This window comes from Amphimedon queenslandica, unplaced genomic scaffold, assembly GCF_000090795.2.
Source record: "Amphimedon queenslandica unplaced genomic scaffold, v1.1 AMPQUscaffold_13509, whole genome shotgun sequence".
Taxonomy (NCBI): domain Eukaryota; kingdom Metazoa; phylum Porifera; class Demospongiae; order Haplosclerida; family Niphatidae; genus Amphimedon; species Amphimedon queenslandica.
In genome coordinates, this window is record NW_003546255.1 from 478860 (window position 1) to 497982 (window position 19123).

General features: G+C 38.0%; 7 protein-coding genes and 1 long non-coding RNA gene across 8 annotated transcripts; 2 read left to right on the top strand and 6 right to left on the bottom strand.

Moving 5' to 3' along the window:
* Positions 1-6: 6 nt before the first annotated feature.
* On the bottom strand, positions 7-1493 carry LOC109591195 (probable G-protein coupled receptor 101; the record flags this gene model as incomplete). The annotated part of the gene is made up of 1 exon (XM_020006977.1): positions 7-1493. A coding segment is annotated over exon 1 (618 nt), but the record flags the coding sequence as incomplete, so codon positions are not given.
* Positions 1494-1683: 190 nt separating this feature from the next.
* LOC105316512 (octopamine receptor-like) lies at positions 1684-2946 on the bottom strand. Its single transcript, XM_011411448.2, has one exon. The coding sequence runs from the start codon at positions 2907-2909 to the stop codon at positions 1800-1802; it is 1110 nt and encodes a 369-aa protein (XP_011409750.2). The 5' UTR covers positions 2910-2946; the 3' UTR covers positions 1684-1799.
* An 82-nt stretch (positions 2947-3028) lies between these two features.
* Positions 3029-4317, bottom strand: LOC100634883 (uncharacterized). Its single transcript, XM_003383523.3, has 2 exons — positions 3473-4317; positions 3029-3419 (listed from the first exon to the last, which is right to left on the bottom strand). The coding sequence occupies exons 1-2, from the start codon at positions 4109-4111 to the stop codon at positions 3078-3080; spliced, it is 981 nt and encodes a 326-aa protein (XP_003383571.1). The 5' UTR covers positions 4112-4317; the 3' UTR covers positions 3029-3077.
* A 611-nt stretch (positions 4318-4928) lies between these two features.
* Positions 4929-5219, bottom strand: LOC109592135 (uncharacterized). Its single transcript, XR_002190194.1, has 2 exons — positions 5106-5219; positions 4929-5060 (listed from the first exon to the last, which is right to left on the bottom strand). It is a non-coding gene; the product is annotated as an uncharacterized LOC109592135 (long non-coding RNA).
* On the top strand, positions 5138-10766 carry LOC100641203 (gamma-tubulin complex component 4-like). The gene is made up of 18 exons (XM_003383572.3): positions 5138-5178; positions 5216-5304; positions 5385-5547; positions 5598-5680; positions 5735-5788; positions 6831-6887; positions 6947-7026; positions 8123-8285; positions 8331-8408; positions 8452-8548; positions 8597-8736; positions 8796-8835; positions 8940-9056; positions 9151-9367; positions 9516-9681; positions 9735-9869; positions 9919-10035; positions 10421-10766. Exons 2-18 carry the CDS (start codon positions 5224-5226, stop codon positions 10583-10585), a joined length of 1953 nt encoding a protein of 650 aa, XP_003383620.1. The 5' UTR covers positions 5138-5178; positions 5216-5223; the 3' UTR covers positions 10586-10766.
* Positions 10767-10777: 11 nt separating this feature from the next.
* LOC105316513 (Williams-Beuren syndrome chromosomal region 27 protein-like) lies at positions 10778-11401 on the bottom strand. The gene has a single exon (XM_011411449.1). The coding sequence runs from the start codon at positions 11399-11401 to the stop codon at positions 10778-10780; it is 624 nt and encodes a 207-aa protein (XP_011409751.1).
* A 165-nt stretch (positions 11402-11566) lies between these two features.
* LOC105316514 (probable serine/threonine-protein kinase drkB) lies at positions 11567-13477 on the bottom strand. Its single transcript, XM_011411450.2, has one exon. It carries the CDS (start codon positions 13408-13410, stop codon positions 11719-11721), a length of 1692 nt encoding a protein of 563 aa, XP_011409752.1. The 5' UTR covers positions 13411-13477; the 3' UTR covers positions 11567-11718.
* A 4-nt stretch (positions 13478-13481) lies between these two features.
* LOC100641328 (magnesium transporter NIPA2-like) lies at positions 13482-15992 on the top strand. The gene is made up of 6 exons (XM_003383573.2): positions 13482-13705; positions 13870-14028; positions 14498-14554; positions 14624-14714; positions 14853-15013; positions 15159-15992. The coding sequence occupies exons 1-6, from the start codon at positions 13609-13611 to the stop codon at positions 15860-15862; spliced, it is 1269 nt and encodes a 422-aa protein (XP_003383621.1). The 5' UTR covers positions 13482-13608; the 3' UTR covers positions 15863-15992.
* Positions 15993-19123: the final 3131 nt, after the last annotated feature.

The window sequence follows — 19123 nt, forward strand, 5'->3', positions numbered from 1 at the left end:
AGTCCAGAGTGACGTGACGACTATACTAATGATGAGACTTCCAATGATGACAGAACCGTACACTGAAAAGCCAACACTCCTAAAGCTAGGGCCACAAAGGCCATAACTTTCAGCGAAATTAAAACCCCCAAATCCATACTGTGGTGGACTAACCAATATGGTAGCGAGTATCCAGGACGCAACAACTATGATGAGAGCTTTCTTGACAGTCATGTGTTCATTATATTTCCCAGCTTTTACAATGAAGAAGAAGCGATCAAAAGAAAGCAGGACTAGGCTTTCTGTTGCAATGAGAGTGCTCCATGCAAACAAAGTGCCCATAGCTTCACAGGAAGCTAGTTTTGATGAGACTGTGCTTCCAAATATCCACTCACCACTCACACAAGTTGCAATGGGGACTGGCATCACCACTACAATCATGATGAGATTGGCAACAAGCATGTTGGTGAGGAATACGGTTGATGGCTTCTTGTAAATTTCGCAATGAAAACAGCTCAGAGCAAGTACAAAAATGTTAGCAATGAGTCCAGCTACCATCTCTACTGCAATCACAGCAGCTAACAGTGGCCCATTGATTTCTTCACTTAGAGTGAAGTTGTCATTCTCAATGTATTCTTCTTCCATTCTGCAGTGTATTATAGAGGTCAAACTGTCAAACCAAGTTGCTTTTGAATGACTTGGTGCAATTAAGTTTCTGTTTGCACCATATTAAGCTTAATACAATATCTAGAAGAGGTGTAACCATACATTGGGAATAAATAAAAAGAGCTGATTAAGAGTGAGCATGAAAGAGTTGTCACTTGGACTTTGATTACCACAATAAATGAAATTAAAGTCAAGCCTATGAGCTGAGGCTGAATAATAACAAGCTAGATATATACATTGTACTTGCTAGTACATCATGCAACCAACATAAGTTCCAAAACAGCTTCAATAAAGCAAAACAATTGATACATACGTACATACAACGCAAATAAGAATTTACACACAACATATGCAAGTGTATGCAGTTTGCTAGTAACATGATGCCCAGAGGAATTCCCACTCATTCACTTATTAGAGTGCCATCAGACGTACATAATTCAATTACACTTCCATTAGGTAAACAATGACTCAGTATAGGATGTTATACCATACTAAATTTGGCGCTATTACATGATTAGTGGTTGCAGTTGTACAGCTGTCAAAGTGATAGCATTATTCATTAAAGTTACTTAACATCACATAACTGTACACATTTTAACCATAATTGCATCTGTTTACTCTTTGTTCTTTTGTGATCCTTTTAACTTAATTATATCAATCGTCTTATATAGATGAAATATAGATTAAACTACATTGCTTACTAACCACAATCTAGTCCAAGCAGTGTAACTAATAAAAAGTCCTAACTAATGACCCATACCCATACATGATCCATAGTATGGACCATAACGGTCCATACTATGACCCATACCCATACATGATCCATAGTATGGATCATAAGGGTCCATACTATGACCCATACCCATACACGATCCATAGTATGGATCATAACGGTCTATACTATGACCCATACCCATACATGGTCCATAGTATGGATCATAACGGTCCGTACTACATCATAGTAGCATCAATTATCACTGCATACCAGTAAATGACCACACAATGAGTGTGACTACATTACAATACTCTTAAATGGTATTTTAGTGGCATATGTTGTTGTGATTTAAAAACTAACACACAAATTATGGTAAGTTATGCAGACTACACGGTATAATAGAACTAACTAGGAATCAGTAACAAAAATCATGCAATGTTTATTCGCTTAGTGTTTGGGAAGGAGCTTTTAATTTGATTAGAGAAGTAACTGTCATTCTAGTTGGAAGTGTGGGATGTGATTTTGATAGTCTGATCTTTAGAAGGAGATTTTGTATGAAGTTCCTCGTTTCACTTCTGAAGTAGGACTGAACTAGTGGGCTGAGAATAGTTATTAATAGTAGGAAGACAAGTGTAGTGGCCCAGAGTTGACGAGGTATGGCCACAAATGGTCGAACGACACTAACAGAAAGAAACAGAGAATAGCAAAAAATGTGAACGATGATGAGAGTCCCAAAGATACCGACAAGTTTTGTATGCTGAGAAAAATATACGCTCTCTCTTAACATTCTTGAATTCATTTCTTTGATGAATTTTTTTGTATAGCAATAAGTCCAGAGTGATGTAACGACTATGCTGATGATGAGACTTCCAATGATGAAAAAACCATAGACTGAAAACCCAACACTCCTAAAGTTAGGGCCACAAAGACCATAACTGTTGGCAAAAACAAAACCCCCAAATCCATACTGAGGTGGGCTGACCAATATGGCAGCCAGTATCCAGGATGCAGCAACTATGATGAGTGCTTTCTTGACAGTCATGTGCTCATTATATTTCCCAGCTTTCACAATGAAGAAGAAGCGATCAAAAGAAAGCAGGACTAGGCTTTCTGTTGCAATGAGAGTACTCCATCCAAATAGAGTACCCATAGCTTCACAGGAAGCTAGTTTTGATGAGACTGTGCTTCCAAATATCCACTCACCACTCACACAAGTTGCAATGGAGAATGGCATCACCACTACAATAATGATGAGATTGGCAACAAGCATGTTGGTGAGGAATATGGTTGATGGCTTCTTGTAAGTTTCGCAATGAAAACAGCTCAGGGTAAGTACAAAAATGTTAGCAATGAGTCCGGCTACCATCTCTACTCCAATCACAGCAGCTAACAGTGGTCCATTGATGTCCTCACTTAGAGTGAAGTTGTTGTTCTCAATGTATTCTTCTTCCATTCTGTATAGTGTACTAGGGGTCAGATTAACTGTCAACTGAGTTGCTTTTGCCTGACTTATGATACAAGCTTCTGTTTGCAAACAACTTGACCACATTACATAATAATTGAAAGAGGTGTAACCATAGACACTTGTAATAAAGTGCCTATGGTGTCACTATGCATGCATTGCAAGATGATCAAATGTTAAGGCTAGTCAGTAGAGCTTGTCATGCATTTCATTGATGTAAAAACAAACATATTTCATCATAGAAATCTTTTAACTTCAAAGAAACCCATACACAACCCAATCAGGCTGTCCTGATTTGTATTCTAGAAATTCTGTCATTGAAGATGAGCTATTTAATTGTGTGGGCTTCCTCTTCCTGCTGTAGTTTTCAGTGTAAACATGTCTCTTACAATGAGGCTCTGACATTCTTTTCTTTTCTTGTCTTCCTTTACCCTCTGCTGCAGCAGTGCCAGTTGGATGGTCTTCTTGTCTATTTCTGTTAGCTCTTAAAGAAGACAAGTGCTTCTTCCACAGCTGCCATATGTTGAACATAGCTTTCAAAGTTGAGGCTTGCAATCCAAATGGAATGAATCTTTTCCGTCTAGTGGAAGAATTGGGCTACAGAGAAGTACAGTTCTTGTTATTAATTTTGTTTTTATATGAATACTCACTTGTGCAGTAGCTGTCTTCTGATCATTACTTTTCTCTGTGCTTTTAAACTGGTATAGTGCACTTGGATTGAATGAGAGTATTCTTTCTCCACTTCCTTCATTTACTCTCTCTATCACACCAGCATGAAGCAACTTGTCACTCACTACATGCAAGCTGCTTTCTGCAACATCCCTTCCCAGATAAGCCTTCAAGCAAGCAATGACTTCAGATCCAAAGAAACAATTGCTGTAATATTTGAATTTGTGCTGTTTCCTGCTACAGTTGATATTAGTCTTCAAGTAGACCAAGATACAGTTCCATAGTTGCAATGCCTGCTGCGTTACGCTTTGTCTTAAAGGGGTTGCTATGATGTCCAGATTAAGAGCTTCTAGAGATGAATATTGACGCAAACCCTGTCTTCTTATTTGCTTTGGACCCAATATATCATCACTGCTTGCTGCTCTCTGCCTGTTGAGTTTCATCTTTGCATCTCTGAGCAAGTCATCATAGGAGACGATAGGATCAAGTAGAAGACTCAGAACTGGCTCTGTGAATTGTGCAGTCTGTGGTGTCAGTGTCCTTATGCTATGATCACTGCTACCTCCAGTAATGGTGTCACTGGATTCAGCTAGCAACAGTGTATCTGCTGCTGTAGCCATGGACTCTTAAGTATATGACAAATGAAGATGATAGAGTCAAGGAGAGATTTCAAGTCCAGCAAAGAGAGAGCTGATAGTATAGGCAATACAGTAGTAATTTGAAGATGACTGATTTAACTTGAAGCAGTATTATTATAGTGAGAAAGAGATGTAGTGTAACAAATGCACAAGTTTGACCAGGTGTTACCAATTTTATCCATTTACGAAATGTTGGCTATTAGCACTTGGAAGGTAAAATTAGAAAGAATGAAAACAGCACGCACTGGTCATACAAAACTGAATTTTAACCAATGCAACACTAACCTCCATCATAAACTACAGTGTTTTATCATATGGACAAGATTATTTAGACCCGTTTGTAAATCTATTGTCTATTGTCATTAAGGTTTCCAACTTCACATAAAAGTACACTAATAATTTTAATGCAATTGATACGATTAAGTATAATAATACATTTCTTCTAAAAGGATTTTTTTGATTTTATTTTTTTGAGTCCTTTCTTCCAAATGGATCAGTCCAGACCTTCATACCTGTACATCAAAAAAACAAATAATCAATAATCAATAAATAATCGTCTACCTCCTGGTTGAGTTTTCTCCAATGGAACTTTATCACGTATCCACTTTTGCTTTTCTCCTATTATATAAATGGAAAAGAGTTTATTTTCGTTTACAAGTACAATACAAACAATGTTATTATTATTGAAGCTACAGTCTACTATATAAAATTTGTAATTGTAAAATGTCCGGTATATACATAGTATTAAAAGAACAATATCACAATGATTTTTTGTTAATCCATTCTATCATTGAATTTACTATAGATTTCAGGGTGGAGCTTTGGATAAATGATGACTGAGTAAAGAGCCGCTCCAAGGAGAGTTAGGAAGCCAGCAGCAAGGCCAGCATTCTTTAATGTCCTATTGCTAGGCATGAAGCAGGTTGAGCAGCTATAAAATTACAAAAAATAAAAAATTATGTAAAAGCTTTCTTACTTTTAGTTGAAAGGGTTAAAAATTAGCCACACCTAACCCCTCCCACTTAACCACGCCCATCTATAATTAGCATGTAAGTTTTTGATGTTTTTTTTTCATTTGTTTTGTAGATTAGACCATGCACCACGAGATACTCTTGACGCTGTCAGGATGTCCTGGGGACGTGTTTATGACCTCAAGAGAAACAGGACACTATGAAGTAAAACAGCAAAAAATTAATAATAATAATAATTATTATTATTATTAATTATAATTATACTTGACTCCTCCCCCTATTAGATTATTCCTGATATTCCTTATATACATCCGAGCGAAGTATCATTAATTAACGGGCTTGTCTCCTTGGGCTCTTACTATAAGTTCCTCATCGATTTCGTCAGCAAGCAAACGTCAGCCATTGTTAATTTGGCCACACCCCCTGATTCAGAAGAAAACCAATCGGGTAAACAAAGATAATTGTAATTTATTTTTTTAATTTGTTTGTTTTTATAGGTTTATATTTAAGAGCATTAGGTTTCGGTATTAATAATGTGTTGGAACCCTACAGGATGAGATTGGTGGAGGTGGAACAAGAGGTGGTGTAGTGAATTTGTGGTCTCTTTCTTTAATCTTTACCTTTTCTTCTTTAGTGCATTGCTGATCCTCACTTGCCTCTCTCACACATAAAGCACAGATTCGAGCAGGTACATAATACATGTACTTCGTCTTATTGATGTCGTTATGCTAAGTAGAAAGTTTGAGCTGAATCTGACTTCAATTTTTAAAGCTATGGCCATTTTTAGAAATAGGCCATTTTCTGAAAAATACCCAAGGCTATAGCCCATGGTTTTTCCAAAAAATGGCTCCGAAATCACCCACAATTTTTATTACATTTTCTGATTTATATTGATGTACTTATGCTGTGTAGCAAGTTTGAACTGATTCCGACTTCAATTTTTCAAGTTACGGCCATTTTAAGAAAACGTCAAAAATCTGAAAAATACCCAAGGCTATAGCCCATGGTTTTTCCAAAAAATGGCTCTGAAATCACCCGCAATTTTTATTACATTTTCTGATTTATATTGATGTACTTATGCTGTGCAGCAAGTTTGAACTGAATCTGACTTCAATTTTTAAAGCTATGGCCATTTTTAGAAATAGGCCAATTTTTGAAAAATACCCAAGGCTATAACCCATGGTTTTTTCCAAAAAATGGCTCCGAAATCACCCCCAATTTTTATTACATTTTCTGATACATATTGATGTACTTATGCTGTGTAGAAAGTTTGAGCTGATTCCGACTTCAATTTTTCAAGTTATGGCCATTTTAAGAAAGCGTCAAAAATCTGAAAAATACCCAAGGCTATTATAGCCCATGGTTTTTTCCAAAAAATGGCTCTGAAATCACCCCCAATTTTTATTACATTTTCTGATACATATTGATGTACTTATACTGTATAGCAAGTTTGAGCTGATTCCGACTTCAATTTTTAAAGTTATGGCCATTTTAAGAAAATGCCAAAAATCTGAAAAATACCCAAGGCTATAGCCCATGGTTTTTTCCAAAAAATGGCTCCGAAATTACCCCCAATTTTTATTACATTTTTTGATACATGTTGATGTCTTTATGCTGTGTAGCAAGCTTGAGCTGATTCTGGCATCTATTTTTCAAGTTACGGCCATTACATATAGTTGCATGTACATTGACCATGTATAGCTTAGTATATCTCATTCTTTTTCTTTTAGTTCCAGTTTATTCTGCCATCACTTGATACTACTGTGAGACACATAATTCGCTGCAAGGTATCATAAAATCTTATTCTTTTTTCTTCCTCTTTTTCAAATCCTCTTCTCCTTTTTAGCTTCATGGCTGCCAAATTCTCAGCTGCCTTTATGAAAGAACTGCTTGTGGTGTCCCTTCACTCAAGAAATGCTATGAAAAGTAAAAACTAACAACACGAGACACCTACGGTGCATGGCCTCGCCCCTATAGCTGCTATGGTGCATGCCTGCACTGCAATAGCTGTTTGATTATCAGCATGAAGAGAGTCTGCTCAACACTAGCTTCCTACAGTTGCACTTGCTCTTGAATACCTGCAGAAGTAGCAGCACTGCAGCACATACATGCAAGCAGCTCCAGCCCCTCCCATGCATGTAGATTGAAAGGTGTGGCATTCCATCATACTGGCATGATTGGCAGCAAGAAGACCATGTGAGAAAGAAGCTTCACTTTTTCTTTACTAATCAGCAATATATGATAAACTTGCTGACAAAAAAAGTTGCTGCCTTTGTATATTTGAGATAGTATAGGTACTTTAGTACCTATAACCCAGCTAGTTGTTGCTCTAGCGCTGCACAAACGAGTGACCTCAACAAATTCAAGTAAGTATAACTCTTCATCAAGTAAGATTTAGAGAAATCTGTTCATATTATTTGAAGGCCATGTTCTAATCTACTGAAAAATGCTACCATCTATCTCTAAAGTGCCAACACAACGGAACTTGGCCCAACTGCTCGATTTTCTTACTTTGAAGCTTCTATACCTAGCACTTGTATTTGAGCAACACAAAACAGTTAAGAAAGACTTTTCCACGCCAAAAAGAAAGATCTAGGAGCTTGAAACATGCTGTGCTAAAGTTATTGTTTATTAAAAACAAATTTCAGTTGTACAGAATGAATGACAGACAGACAGACACAACAACTACCTATACCTCGCGTAGGCGAGGCCAATAATACCAACTCACACATACATGTACATTACTATAGTCTCTCTTAATGGACACTCTCTATAGCGTACGCCTCCATTTAATGGACAGCACCTAGTGTACCAATTACATTCCTTACTGTATAGAATAGCCTCCACATAAAGGACACCTCTGACCTCTGTATAACAGAGACACTTTCCTATTCTAAAGTGTCCATTATATAGAGGCACTTAACATTTAATATTCATTGTATATGTACATACACATATTGCCTGTATTGTCTTCTACTATTATGCCTCCTCTCTCTCTCTCTCTCTCTCTCTCTTTCTCTAGTCTCCTCAGAGCCTGTCATGGTGTACTGTACAAACAGCTCTCCTCCTGGATGGTCCACGGCTCCTTAAAAGATGACTACAATGAATTCTTTATTGCAGTATCCGTTACGCCAGCAGCAGCTGCAGTTCCTGCTCAGAGAGAGGAAGAGGAAGAAGAGAAACAAGTATAACACTGACTGGCCTCGATCTTACTTTCTATCCTACTTCAGGTCTCTCCTACTTTACGCAGGTATCAGATCCAACACGAGTTCCTACCAACTTACATACCGCCTAGAGTTGCTGAAAAAGTTTGTTGATTTGATTAATAATAATAATTATTTATTTTTCTAGATATTATTTATTGGCGAAGCTCTTCAAGTCTTTTTAAGTAAGGACCCTTCTCCTCTCTCGGCTCTAAACACTCAAGAACGATTCTCCAGCCACTCCGGTGAGTTATATCATGTTGTGTTTGATCAGCTGTGTCTCCTTCTCATAGCGAGGCAGCTCAGCTCTCACCAGTTGAAGTTTGTGAAGCTGTTGAGTGAGTTACAGCAGAAAGAAGAGGAGGAGGAGACCGGGTTTAGTTTGAGAGGATTTGAGAGTTGTGCCAGTCAGATAAGAGACATCGTTGCTGAGGTCAGTTTGTGGTGTTGGGTCTGTAACTTATGAATGAGTGGGTGTGTGCCTTTCTGTAGCATCTGTGGCTATTGTTGGTGGAAGAAGCAGATCTAATAAGTAATTCAACAACAACAACAATAATGATTATAATACACATGCTTTATTGATTTTGTTGCTGATAAATATATTTGATGATAATACTAATAATACATTTCTCTTAGGTAGTCTTCAGGTTATGAAGGATCATTATTTGCTTGGTAGAGGCGAACTGTTTCTAACTTTTCTTGACATTTCAAGTTCCTTCATGAGCCTCCCTCCTTCAAATGCAACACAGCACGGTGAGCTAATAAATGCTATACAATGATTCTCTAAGAATTATTATTATTTTTTATTTTATTTTTATTTTGACTTTTATCTCCATCTTCTTGTTAGATGCCAATGGTGCCTTCAGACAAGCAATGACAAAGCTTGGGATTGATAATGACTCCTCGTTGCAGCAATTCCGATTGACAGTCCAAACCCCTCCCACTGCCCCGCCCACCAGTGATAAGAGACCAGCCCCAGTTACTAACAGTTGGGATGCTTTGGGGCTGGAGTATAAACCAAAATGGCCGCTTCATATACTCTTTACTCCAACTGTACTGGAAAAGTGAGCTACATGTAAATGTACATGTACATGTATGTTTCACTATATGTACTTTGTGAGAATGTGTAGTTATATCCTTCAAGTTTGAATAATAACAATCTAATATAAGATCTAATATTTCATTTGCTATTTTAATCTGCTCTTTCCACAGGTACAATACTTTGTTCAAGGTTTTGTTGAGTATTAGACGGGCCCAGATGGCCCTGCAGCACACTTGGTACCTTCAGATGAGCAAGAGACAGCGTGGATCAGGGCTACTCTGGCAACTGAGGGTCCACATGTCTTTCTTGATTGATAACCTCCAGTATTATGTACAGGTATTGTCTTAATATCTCTTCTCTTTTCCTCTCTCTCCCTCTCCTTTCTTTAGGTTGATGTGCTTGATGTTCAGTTCTCTCAACTGATCAACAAAATCAACTCAACTCATGATTTCGAATCAATCAAACACGCCCACGATGTTTACCTTAGCACTCTCCTAACCCAACTGTTCACTAGATTGCCTCCAGTATAAAATCATGTGCATTACTATTTAATTATTATCATTGATATGATAGGTATCTCAAGGTCTCAATGAGATTATTGATCTGTGTCACCAGCTCCATACTCTTGTACAGACAATGCCTGATCCATTGACTTCTAAGGAGAAGTCCCATATAGACAGGATGGCAAAGGTATATACCATACATGTATGATCAAGGAGGTCTCCCGTTCTTATTCTAAAAACCAGCACAAGTTTTCTGCAATTTATTTGGCTTTAGGTCTAGAATGCAGCACTACATAATATAGGTAGTGTGGGCCTGGGCCAATACAAGTGTGAGTCTTTCTATTGGAGACAAATGGAACAAAACTTGCCAGGTGTATGCTAGCTCATATTTGAATTGAAGCCCATATGTAATTTATATTGTAGTAAAAGTATACTAGTCCTAAATTTCCCTACCTGGTACTTCATATAATTTAAACAATCAAAAATGCACTTTGTTTTCATGTACTGGTGGATACTATATAGCACGATATACTTTTGTCTAATAATTACCCTCTCATTTTTTGTGTCTTTAGACTTTCAGTCGTCAATCCTCACTGTTGTTTCGGATCCTCTCAAATGTCAAGACTTCTCTCTCATCTCCCCATTTAGCTCAACTCCTGCTAAGAATCGATTACAATAAATTCTTCTCGTCCCATTCATCTCTCCTTGCCTACACATCATCACTTACTGCCTCTTAGCTCCACGAATACAATGATTTGGCAGTCACAGAACTGTTTAGTAATTATGCTGTCAAAGAAGCTTGCATGTTTGGCAAATAATTGTATTATGCATGTATGTTGTGCTTTATGCAGCTCATTGCTTGCATTTATAACAGATTGTGACATAAAAGAAACTAGATTGACAATATTATAAAATCTATACTTGAGTTTTTAACATTTCTTTATTACTAGTGTGATGCCTTGCACATCATAACGGTATGGCATCAGTACCTCCTCCACTAACTGACAGTTACAGGTAGTAACTGCTTCCATCCAGGCTTCTTTGTTCTCTTCATAAAATGCAACTCGAATTGTTGCAATGAGGAAACAATTCTTTTTGAGGATTCTTGTGATATGATTTAGAGTGTCTGGCCCACAGTGGCCTTGCACGAAAACCCCAGCACATAGGATGCAGTCAAAACTCTCTGCAGGATATGGCAACTTCTCTTTGAGATTCAGTATCTTCAATTCTTCATAAATGCCCTTTGCTTTTGCTATTTCTAGCATGTCAGGGCTAAGATCCCCTCCATAGAGTGCTATGTTGGCCCGGAATGAAGCCAGTACACTTGCAATCTCCTCTCCTACTAATCCTGTACCACAACCAGCATCGAATATTTTGTATTTCAGTGGAGAAGAAGGTGGACAGGATTGGCAAAGGTCCTGCCATTTTGACACCACACTCTTGTGTCCAGAGTAACCAAGCTGCTCAGAGTCTTCTTCATACTTGTTGCACCATTCCTTGTAAACTGCAGGGGAGCCTGTTGAGAGAACCCTTTCATACAGAAGAGGATCCATTTTTAGAAAAGAGATGCTTCAAAGCAAAGGAGATGGGTGATTGCAAAACTGAAAGGAGCTAGGCTTTGTAATAGTTTTAATAGAATTAGCTCTCAGTGTGTGGGTGTGTAGTCTAAATAATTAATGCAAAAACACTTATTTGCAATTATAATAGTCTATCTCTCATTTGTGTCATAAAGAATGATCTCTTAATGCATATACAAAGGTGCAAGTATCATGTATGATATAAAGTTTGGAAATCAGTCACAACACAACAACAGATATACACAGTACATGTAACCTAATCATGCATGCACGCAATGACTGGACTGTAGGAACTATGTAATCTTTTTCAAACTAATGAGGATTTCAGCTGCAGAAGGTCTCTGATTATAGTCTTCTCTGGTACACTCTGTGTAAAGTTTTTTGACTTCACTCCTCAAAGTAGCAGGCATCACCAGTTGCCCTGGTCCTGGCGGTTTACCAGTCACCACCTCCCACAGTACTATACCAAGGCTCCAAATGTCAATCTTCTCCGTTGCACGTCTCCGATACACGACTTCAGGTGCCGCCCACGCAATCGTGAATCCTCTCTGAGCTGTCATGTCTGACTCCATTTTTGTCCTTGCAATCCCGACGTCTGCAATCTTTGCTACGTTATCCGCAAGGAGGATATTTGGACTCTTGATGTCACGATGGACGACCGGTGGGCGGCGAGAGTGCAAGTAATTGAGACCCGAGGCTATGCCCATTAGGACGTCTTTGCCGTATCTTCCTGACCACATGTACACAAGACGTTTATCGCGATCTCGTAGAGCGGAGAAGAGGTCAGTCTCCATTAATTCCGTTACCATGTAGAAGAACGAGGGTTTCATGCAAGCGCCATAAAACTGGAGGATGTGCTTATGGCGTAGTTTACTGATTAAATCAATTTCTGATTTGAATTGATCGATGGACGAAGGGTTCACCAAATGGATGACTTTGACAGCCACCTCATCAATCCCGTCCTTTAGACCTTTAAAGACCTCGCCAAAACCTCCTTTGCCGAGTTTCCACTGGGAGCCATCGGGGCGTTGGCATATACGGACATCAGTAGGTAAGAGCTCCCAGTCGTAATGTGTACTGGACGGATTGTGAGAAGAGGATTTTGAAGGTAGCCTAGGATAGAGTGGGGAAGGAGATGGTTTACGAACAGGAGGGTGAATGATAGGAGGAGCTAGTTTTTTCTTTGATGATGACTGATTGTGTACAGGGAAAGAAGACGGGATAAATGGAGAGGGTTCGATGGGCGGGGCTGAAGGAATTATCTTTGGCGGCATGGGCGGAGCTGATGGAATAGGTTCTGGCATGGGTGGAGCAGAAGGTACAGGCATGGGCGGGGCTGAAGGCAACACAAAGTCATAATCATCCTCTTCTGAATTAAATAATTTTAGTCTTTTTATGCCGGAAATCCCGGGACTATCATGATCATTTTTCCTTCTCTTTCTCTGAGAATCTGTGGGCGAAATGACATCCGTCACTTGATTGACAATTTTCTCCACTCCTCGCCAAACATTCTCTCCACCTTTCCAGACATTCTCTCCTATTATCTTAAAAACGTTAGAGATACTACTCTCCTCCGTGTCTCTCTCACTACGACCCGAAAATCTTCTATCAGGATGATCCCAGTTTGAATCCAAATCGCTATTACCATGACAACCGGAGTGAGCGGTGAGACGGATACGAGGTGGGGTGTGGTCATTATCTGGGATTTCATCTAAAAATTCATGGTCTTTATCCCGTATTCTATTTCCACTAACACTGGGGCTCATATTAGCAACCCCAGGGATAATAACAGCACCAGTGCCAGTATATCTATCTTTGGCTCTGCTGTTACTCCTGGCCTGTGTGCTCTTCCCAGCTTTAGTTTTCTCGGTCAGTTTCAAAGCTTTCCTCTCATATAAAGGTCTAGTTGTTTCGGTTATAGGTCCTACTGATTCTCCATGAGATCGAAGCAGCTCGTACAGCTCTTTATCGCTCAGGTAACTCATTTTAGTTGGCTCTTTGAAAACTGTTTACACGGCCATTTTGAATTTTACATGTCTCTAATTATCCGTACAAAAAAATGTTTTGACCACGCCCATAAAATAACGTCATACAAATATGGCTCATAGTTTTTAGGTAGTTTCGGTTTCCTGGTAAATTCTCCTTTTATTCGTTTTTATCACAATCACTCGCTCCTCAGAACAATGCCTCTACCTATTGGTGACTCTCCCTCGCTCTCAGACTCTCTCAAAACCACAGAAACTACAATTGGTACTGACTCCATCACCACTCATAATATCAGTAAGGATGGGAATCGCTTACACAGTAACAACATTAAATAAATGATTAAATCAGCCAATTATTAGTTTTATTATTTGCTTAGTAACATGTATATGTACACGTGACATGACGTTATTTTAAAATGAATAAATTTTTGTTCTCCCACCCTCTCTTTTCCTTATAAGGTAGTCTGCTGCCATGTACGCCAGCACCAGTTGAGATCAGTCATGACTTCATTGTCGGTTTGATTCTGGCGATGAGTTCCTCTATCTTCATCGGCTCCAGTTTCATTTTAAAGAAGAAAGGATTGCTAAGAATATCTCGAAATTCCCGAAATAGAGCAGGTAATGGATGAAAGCTCTATAGTGTGGTATACATATGGTTTTTGATTTTTTTAAAATTCGTAAAAAATCCAAACTTGATTGGAATCAGTTCAAACTTTCTACGCAACATAAGAACATGTATATGCATCAGAAAAAATTATCAAAATGAAGAATTCTCTACTTTCCAATTTCGGCGAAATTTGGCCTGAGACCATGTACTATAGTACAGGGACTTTGGCCCGATTTTGGAGCAACTTTAAAAATTCATAAAAAATCTAAACTTGATCAGAATTAGTTGAAACTTTCTACACAACATAAGAACATGTATATGCATCAGATAAAATTTTAAAAATGGAGAATTCTCTACTTTTCAATTTTGCCGAAATTTGGCACAAGACCATGTACTGTAGTACAGGGACTTTGGCCCAATTTTTGAGCAACTTTTAAAAATCTAATACATTAGATATTACTTCATTCGTCTTTTGTGTAGGCGAAGGTGGGTATGCATATCTTAAAGAATGGATGTGGTGGGCTGGTCTTATTTTAAGTAAGATATTGCTTGTAAAATTAAATCTAAATAATAACTTTCTTTTCATTGTTACTTTTATTTTTGTAGTGGCTGTTGGAGAAGCTGCCAATTTTACAGCCTACGGCTTTGCTCCTGCAATACTAGTCACACCTCTAGGGGCACTCAGCGTATTAGTAAGGTAATACATTAACCTTGTATACTCCAGTATATTATTAGTATATTTACAGTATATTTATAGTATAGACTTTTGTATACTCCAGTATACTATTAGTATATTTTCAGTATATTTATAGTATATTTACTGTATATTTTATAGTGCTGTTCTCTCGTCTCAGCTACTTAATGAGCATCTTAATATTCATGGTAAGATTGGTTGTGTCCTCTCGATATTAGGATCAACTATCATCATCATCCACGCACCAGAGGAGAATATTCTTGATGACCTCCTGGCTATTGGACGTAACATGACTAGCATTGGTAAGGGAGCTTGTGTACTAAATAATAATAATGATAACAACAAAAACAAAAACAACAACAATAATAATAACATTAATAATAACAACAATAACAATAATAATAATAATAACATTAATATTAATGATAATAATAATAATATTTATAGGTTTTGCTACATACTCAATCCTTGCAGTGTCCCTATCAGTGTACCTCATATACTGGGTCGCACCTGTTCACGGGCAATCAAACATTCTAGTATATCTTGGGATATGCTCAGTCATTGGCTCCCTGACAGTAGTGGGCTGTAAAGGTCTTAGTATTGCCATCAAGTTAACACTGACGGGCCATTCTCAGCTCTACAGTCCACTAGCTTGGTTCTTTTTAATTGCTGTCGTTGTCTGTATAACAGTACAGATGAACTACTTGAATAAGAGCTTGGATATTTTTAACACGTCCTTGGTAACTCCGATATACTATGTGATGTTTACGACTTTAACGATTATATCATCGGCCATTTTATTTAAGGAATGGGAGCAGCTTACGACGAAGAATATCGTTGGGTCGTTGTGTGGGTTTGCTACTATAGTCTGTGGCGTGTTTCTCTTGCATGCGTTCAAGGATATCAATGTCACTCTTAACGATCTCATTTCGTTGACGAGTGGGCGGAGTCAGCTTAGTCAAGAGGGCAGGGTCGATTCTCCTCGAGGTGACGTTACTATAATACTGGAGGATAGGGTATCTCAGACTCAGGTTTGGAGGAATAGGAATGAGACTGAGGAGAGAGAGGAGGAAGAGTCTTCAAGTGAAGAGGAAATGAGGGAAGAGGATATGAGCAGAGAGAAGTTTATAAACAGAACTAGCAATCAGTAATGATGAACCTCCATCTGTTTTATATCTCACACACACACACAGTGTCATTTTATTATGTCCATGTTGTTATTATTATTATTAATTATTAATTCAAAAATAAAGAGAAAGATGTTTCTTTTCAATCAATGTACCAGCATGCTGGAAAGTGAACTATGCTCATTTTTTAAGAACTATAATTCAAATTGACCGTCAATCACAGATATGTGTAATCATCATTGACACTTCAGTACTTATCTGTCTACCCAATCAAGAGTACTACGAGGATTACACTAGATTAGATCTCTTTTAAGAGGCAGTGACAACCCTGACGATAGTAATATAGTTATTACAGAACTGCACCTTATCAGTCAGTTCTCATGTAATATAAGGATATACGTTGTTCAAAAGCAGGATCATTCTCACCTCATTGTGATTGCATTATGTCTCAGCTTGTGTTTCTTATCATTGCAGTGGTTGTTACCACTGTTGCTGCATCTGGTAACACTTTAGAGAAGACTGAATGTCCCTCTCAATCATTTCTTAATCGTATTGAGTCTGGTCTCAATAATCTGACCTCTCAGTTTAGTTCCTGCTCTGTCTCTTCTACCGAATCATCTCTCACTGGTATTACTAGTCTCCTCCAGCTATCTCTATTGAAGGAACTGTTGGCTGAGTACAAGAAGGAGTCTACTGGAAATGATAATGAAGAAGGACTGGCAATACTCCAACGTATGGAGCTATTGCTCAATGCCTCTCTCTTCAGTATCAATGAGAGACTTGATTCAATCGAGTCTGAAATGAAATCAAGCATTCGTTCTGCAGAATTCGCAATGTCTCAGAATATGCAATCTATGGAAACCCGTGTACTGTCAGCAGTACAAATGAACAGTCAACTTCTTCTGTCTCATAATAACATGACACTGACCATTCTTGATGAGTTGGATGAAAAACTTAATCCAGAAGATCTTGTTAAATCATCCTTACCACAATCATGTGCTGAAGTACTTAAGAACTCATCAAACAGTCCTTCTGGTTATTATAATTTAGCTGATCCTAGTGGTCACTCTCAAAGTGTCTATTGTTATATGGATAATCTCTGTAATGCAGGAGGAGGTTGGAAAAGAGTGGCCAAACTTGACATGACTAATAGTAATGAGAATTGTCCTACTGGATTAAGATTGTATCATCAAGATGGTGGGCGTGCTTGTGGTAGGCTAGTCAGTGACAGTGGTAGTTGCTCTGGGACAATTTTTCCTGTTAATTATGAATATTCTCAAGTTTGTGGTAAAGTCATTGGGTATCAGAAAGGTTTTCCTGATGGACCATACAGTAATGATAGTGTCATTCTAACTCATGGTACCTCTCAATCTCACATTTGGTTATTTTTAGCTTCTGCAAGTGAAGGGTATTCTAATTGTCCTTGTTATTATATTTATTATTACCACTACAGCGACTAGTTACAGGACCTTTTCTCCAGTCATTAAAAAAGCTCAAAGATGTATCATATTTGGAGTGTATAGAGTTCATTTAAATCTTGTGCTTCTGCAGAGATATAATGTGAAAACGGAAAAATGGGCCAGTCCCGCGAATATAGGTGTCACCGAAATATTTTTAAACAAGCATAACAGGGTAAAAAGTATTCCTATAATTGATTTCACTACCTTTCAAGTACAACTTGGTCATTATTAAGACTTATAGAGGTTCTCTCTACCTTATAATGCTTCTAAAGAAGTCTTTAGACAGTATCTCTATGCTCTCTTGCTGTTAGAAAGCTCTTAACTTTGTCCCATGTGTAAGCCGCCATTTTGTTTACCGTGACCACACCCACTCACGTAAAGGAGCGTGGGCGGATGGTTGCTAAGGCTTGTTATTTCTCCAATACAGCATGTATAGAAGAAATGTAAGTGTGGACATACAAATTATATTTAATTTAATTTAATTTAATAAAGATTTTACAATAATGAAACAAAGAATAATAGTACAAATGAAAGTAGGAAAATGCGATGAGAGTGCAACATTATTGAAGGGTTGCCAGCAAGCCCCGCTGACACCCTAATATATGTGTATTATATATCATACTAAACAGGTCTATATACAAAAATATAGACCTGAGGTGGGTGTCCAAGGATGTGATATAGCCCGAGGGCTATATCACATCCGAGGACACCCACCAAAGGTCTATATCTTTTGTATATTGACCAGTTCTAGTATGTTATATAAGATATATTTCATAATGATGACAGCATTTCTGAATGGCAGGTATATATACAAAAATATAAACCCAACCACATCAAAGGATGATGTCATAATTATGAGATTATATAGATAGCGCGACGGTGAATTCAATTATAGGAACGACCTGGGGGCTTCGCCCCCAGGTCGTTAAAAATAATATTATTATTATAGCGAAAGACAGTATCAGGAAGAAACTTGCTGCAGCAATAAAGGAGCACCAGGTCTACACACCAGATATGTTATCAATGCCTTCTGCTCAGCCAACCGTGAGAAATGATGTTCGAGTATAGATGGTGCGCGATAATCAGTGGCTTACTCTACTGATTGCATTACTAGTCCCTAGGAATTTATTTCTTCCTACGCATTCAATTCTCGCCTAGGGTGGTCTTATGATGGCACTGATGAATGGATTGCCTTTTGCTGCTATGTTTCAGTCTATGTGCATTGTATTTGCAGTGCTTTATACTGCTACATATGATGGAAATGTAGTCACTACTGAAAGTTTAACAATACTTCAACGTATGGAACTAATGCTTAATGCCTCTATCACTAGTATCAATGGAAGACTTAATACTACATCTCAGAATATGCAATCTATGGAAACCCGTATAGATCTTTTATCAGAAACACAGAAGACCACTCTTAATGAATTGTATAAAAAGCTTAATCCATCATCGTTACCACGATCATGTGTTGAAGTGCTTGAAATTTCATCAGGCAGTCCTTCAGGTTATTATACTTTAGCTGATCCAAATGGTTATCCTTATAGTGTCTATTGTTATATGGATAATTTCTGCAATGCAGGAGGAGGTTGGAAAAGAGTGGCCAAACTTGACATGAAGAACAGTAATGAGAATTGTCCTGCTGAATTAAGATTGTATCATCAAGATGGTAAACGTGCTTGTGGTAGGCTAGTCAGTGACAGAGGTAGTTGCTCTTGGATAATTTTTCCTGTTAATTATGAATATTCTCAAGTTTGTGGTAAAGTCATTGGATATCAGAAAGGTTTTCCTGATGGACCAGATGGTAATGATAGAGTCATTCTAA

Coding starts and splice junctions, on each gene's coding strand:
- LOC105316514 (XM_011411450.2), bottom strand. CDS start 13,410: ATGAGTTACCTGAGCGATAAAGAGCTGTACGAGCTGCTTCGATCTCAT.
- LOC105316513 (XM_011411449.1), bottom strand. CDS start 11,401: ATGGATCCTCTTCTGTATGAAAGGGTTCTCTCAACAGGCTCCCCTGCA.
- LOC105316512 (XM_011411448.2), bottom strand. CDS start 2,909: ATGTGGTCAAGTTGTTTGCAAACAGAAGCTTGTATCATAAGTCAGGCA.
- LOC100634883 (XM_003383523.3), bottom strand. CDS start 4,111: ATGGCTACAGCAGCAGATACACTGTTGCTAGCTGAATCCAGTGACACC. Junction 3,420..3,472: donor AGAAGACAGCTACTGCACAA/GTGAGTATTCAT, acceptor ACTTCTCTGTAG/CCCAATTCTTCCACTAGACG.
- LOC100641203 (XM_003383572.3), top strand. CDS start 5,224: ATGCACCACGAGATACTCTTGACGCTGTCAGGATGTCCTGGGGACGTG. Junction 5,548..5,597: donor TTCAGAAGAAAACCAATCGG/GTAAACAAAGAT, acceptor TTGTTTTTATAG/GTTTATATTTAAGAGCATTA. Junction 8,286..8,330: donor AAGAGGAAGAAGAGAAACAA/GTATAACACTGA, acceptor ATCCTACTTCAG/GTCTCTCCTACTTTACGCAG.
- LOC100641328 (XM_003383573.2), top strand. CDS start 13,609: ATGCCTCTACCTATTGGTGACTCTCCCTCGCTCTCAGACTCTCTCAAA. Junction 13,706..13,869: donor CATCACCACTCATAATATCA/GTAAGGATGGGA, acceptor TTTCCTTATAAG/GTAGTCTGCTGCCATGTACG. Junction 14,715..14,852: donor GCACTCAGCGTATTAGTAAG/GTAATACATTAA, acceptor TATATTTTATAG/TGCTGTTCTCTCGTCTCAGC.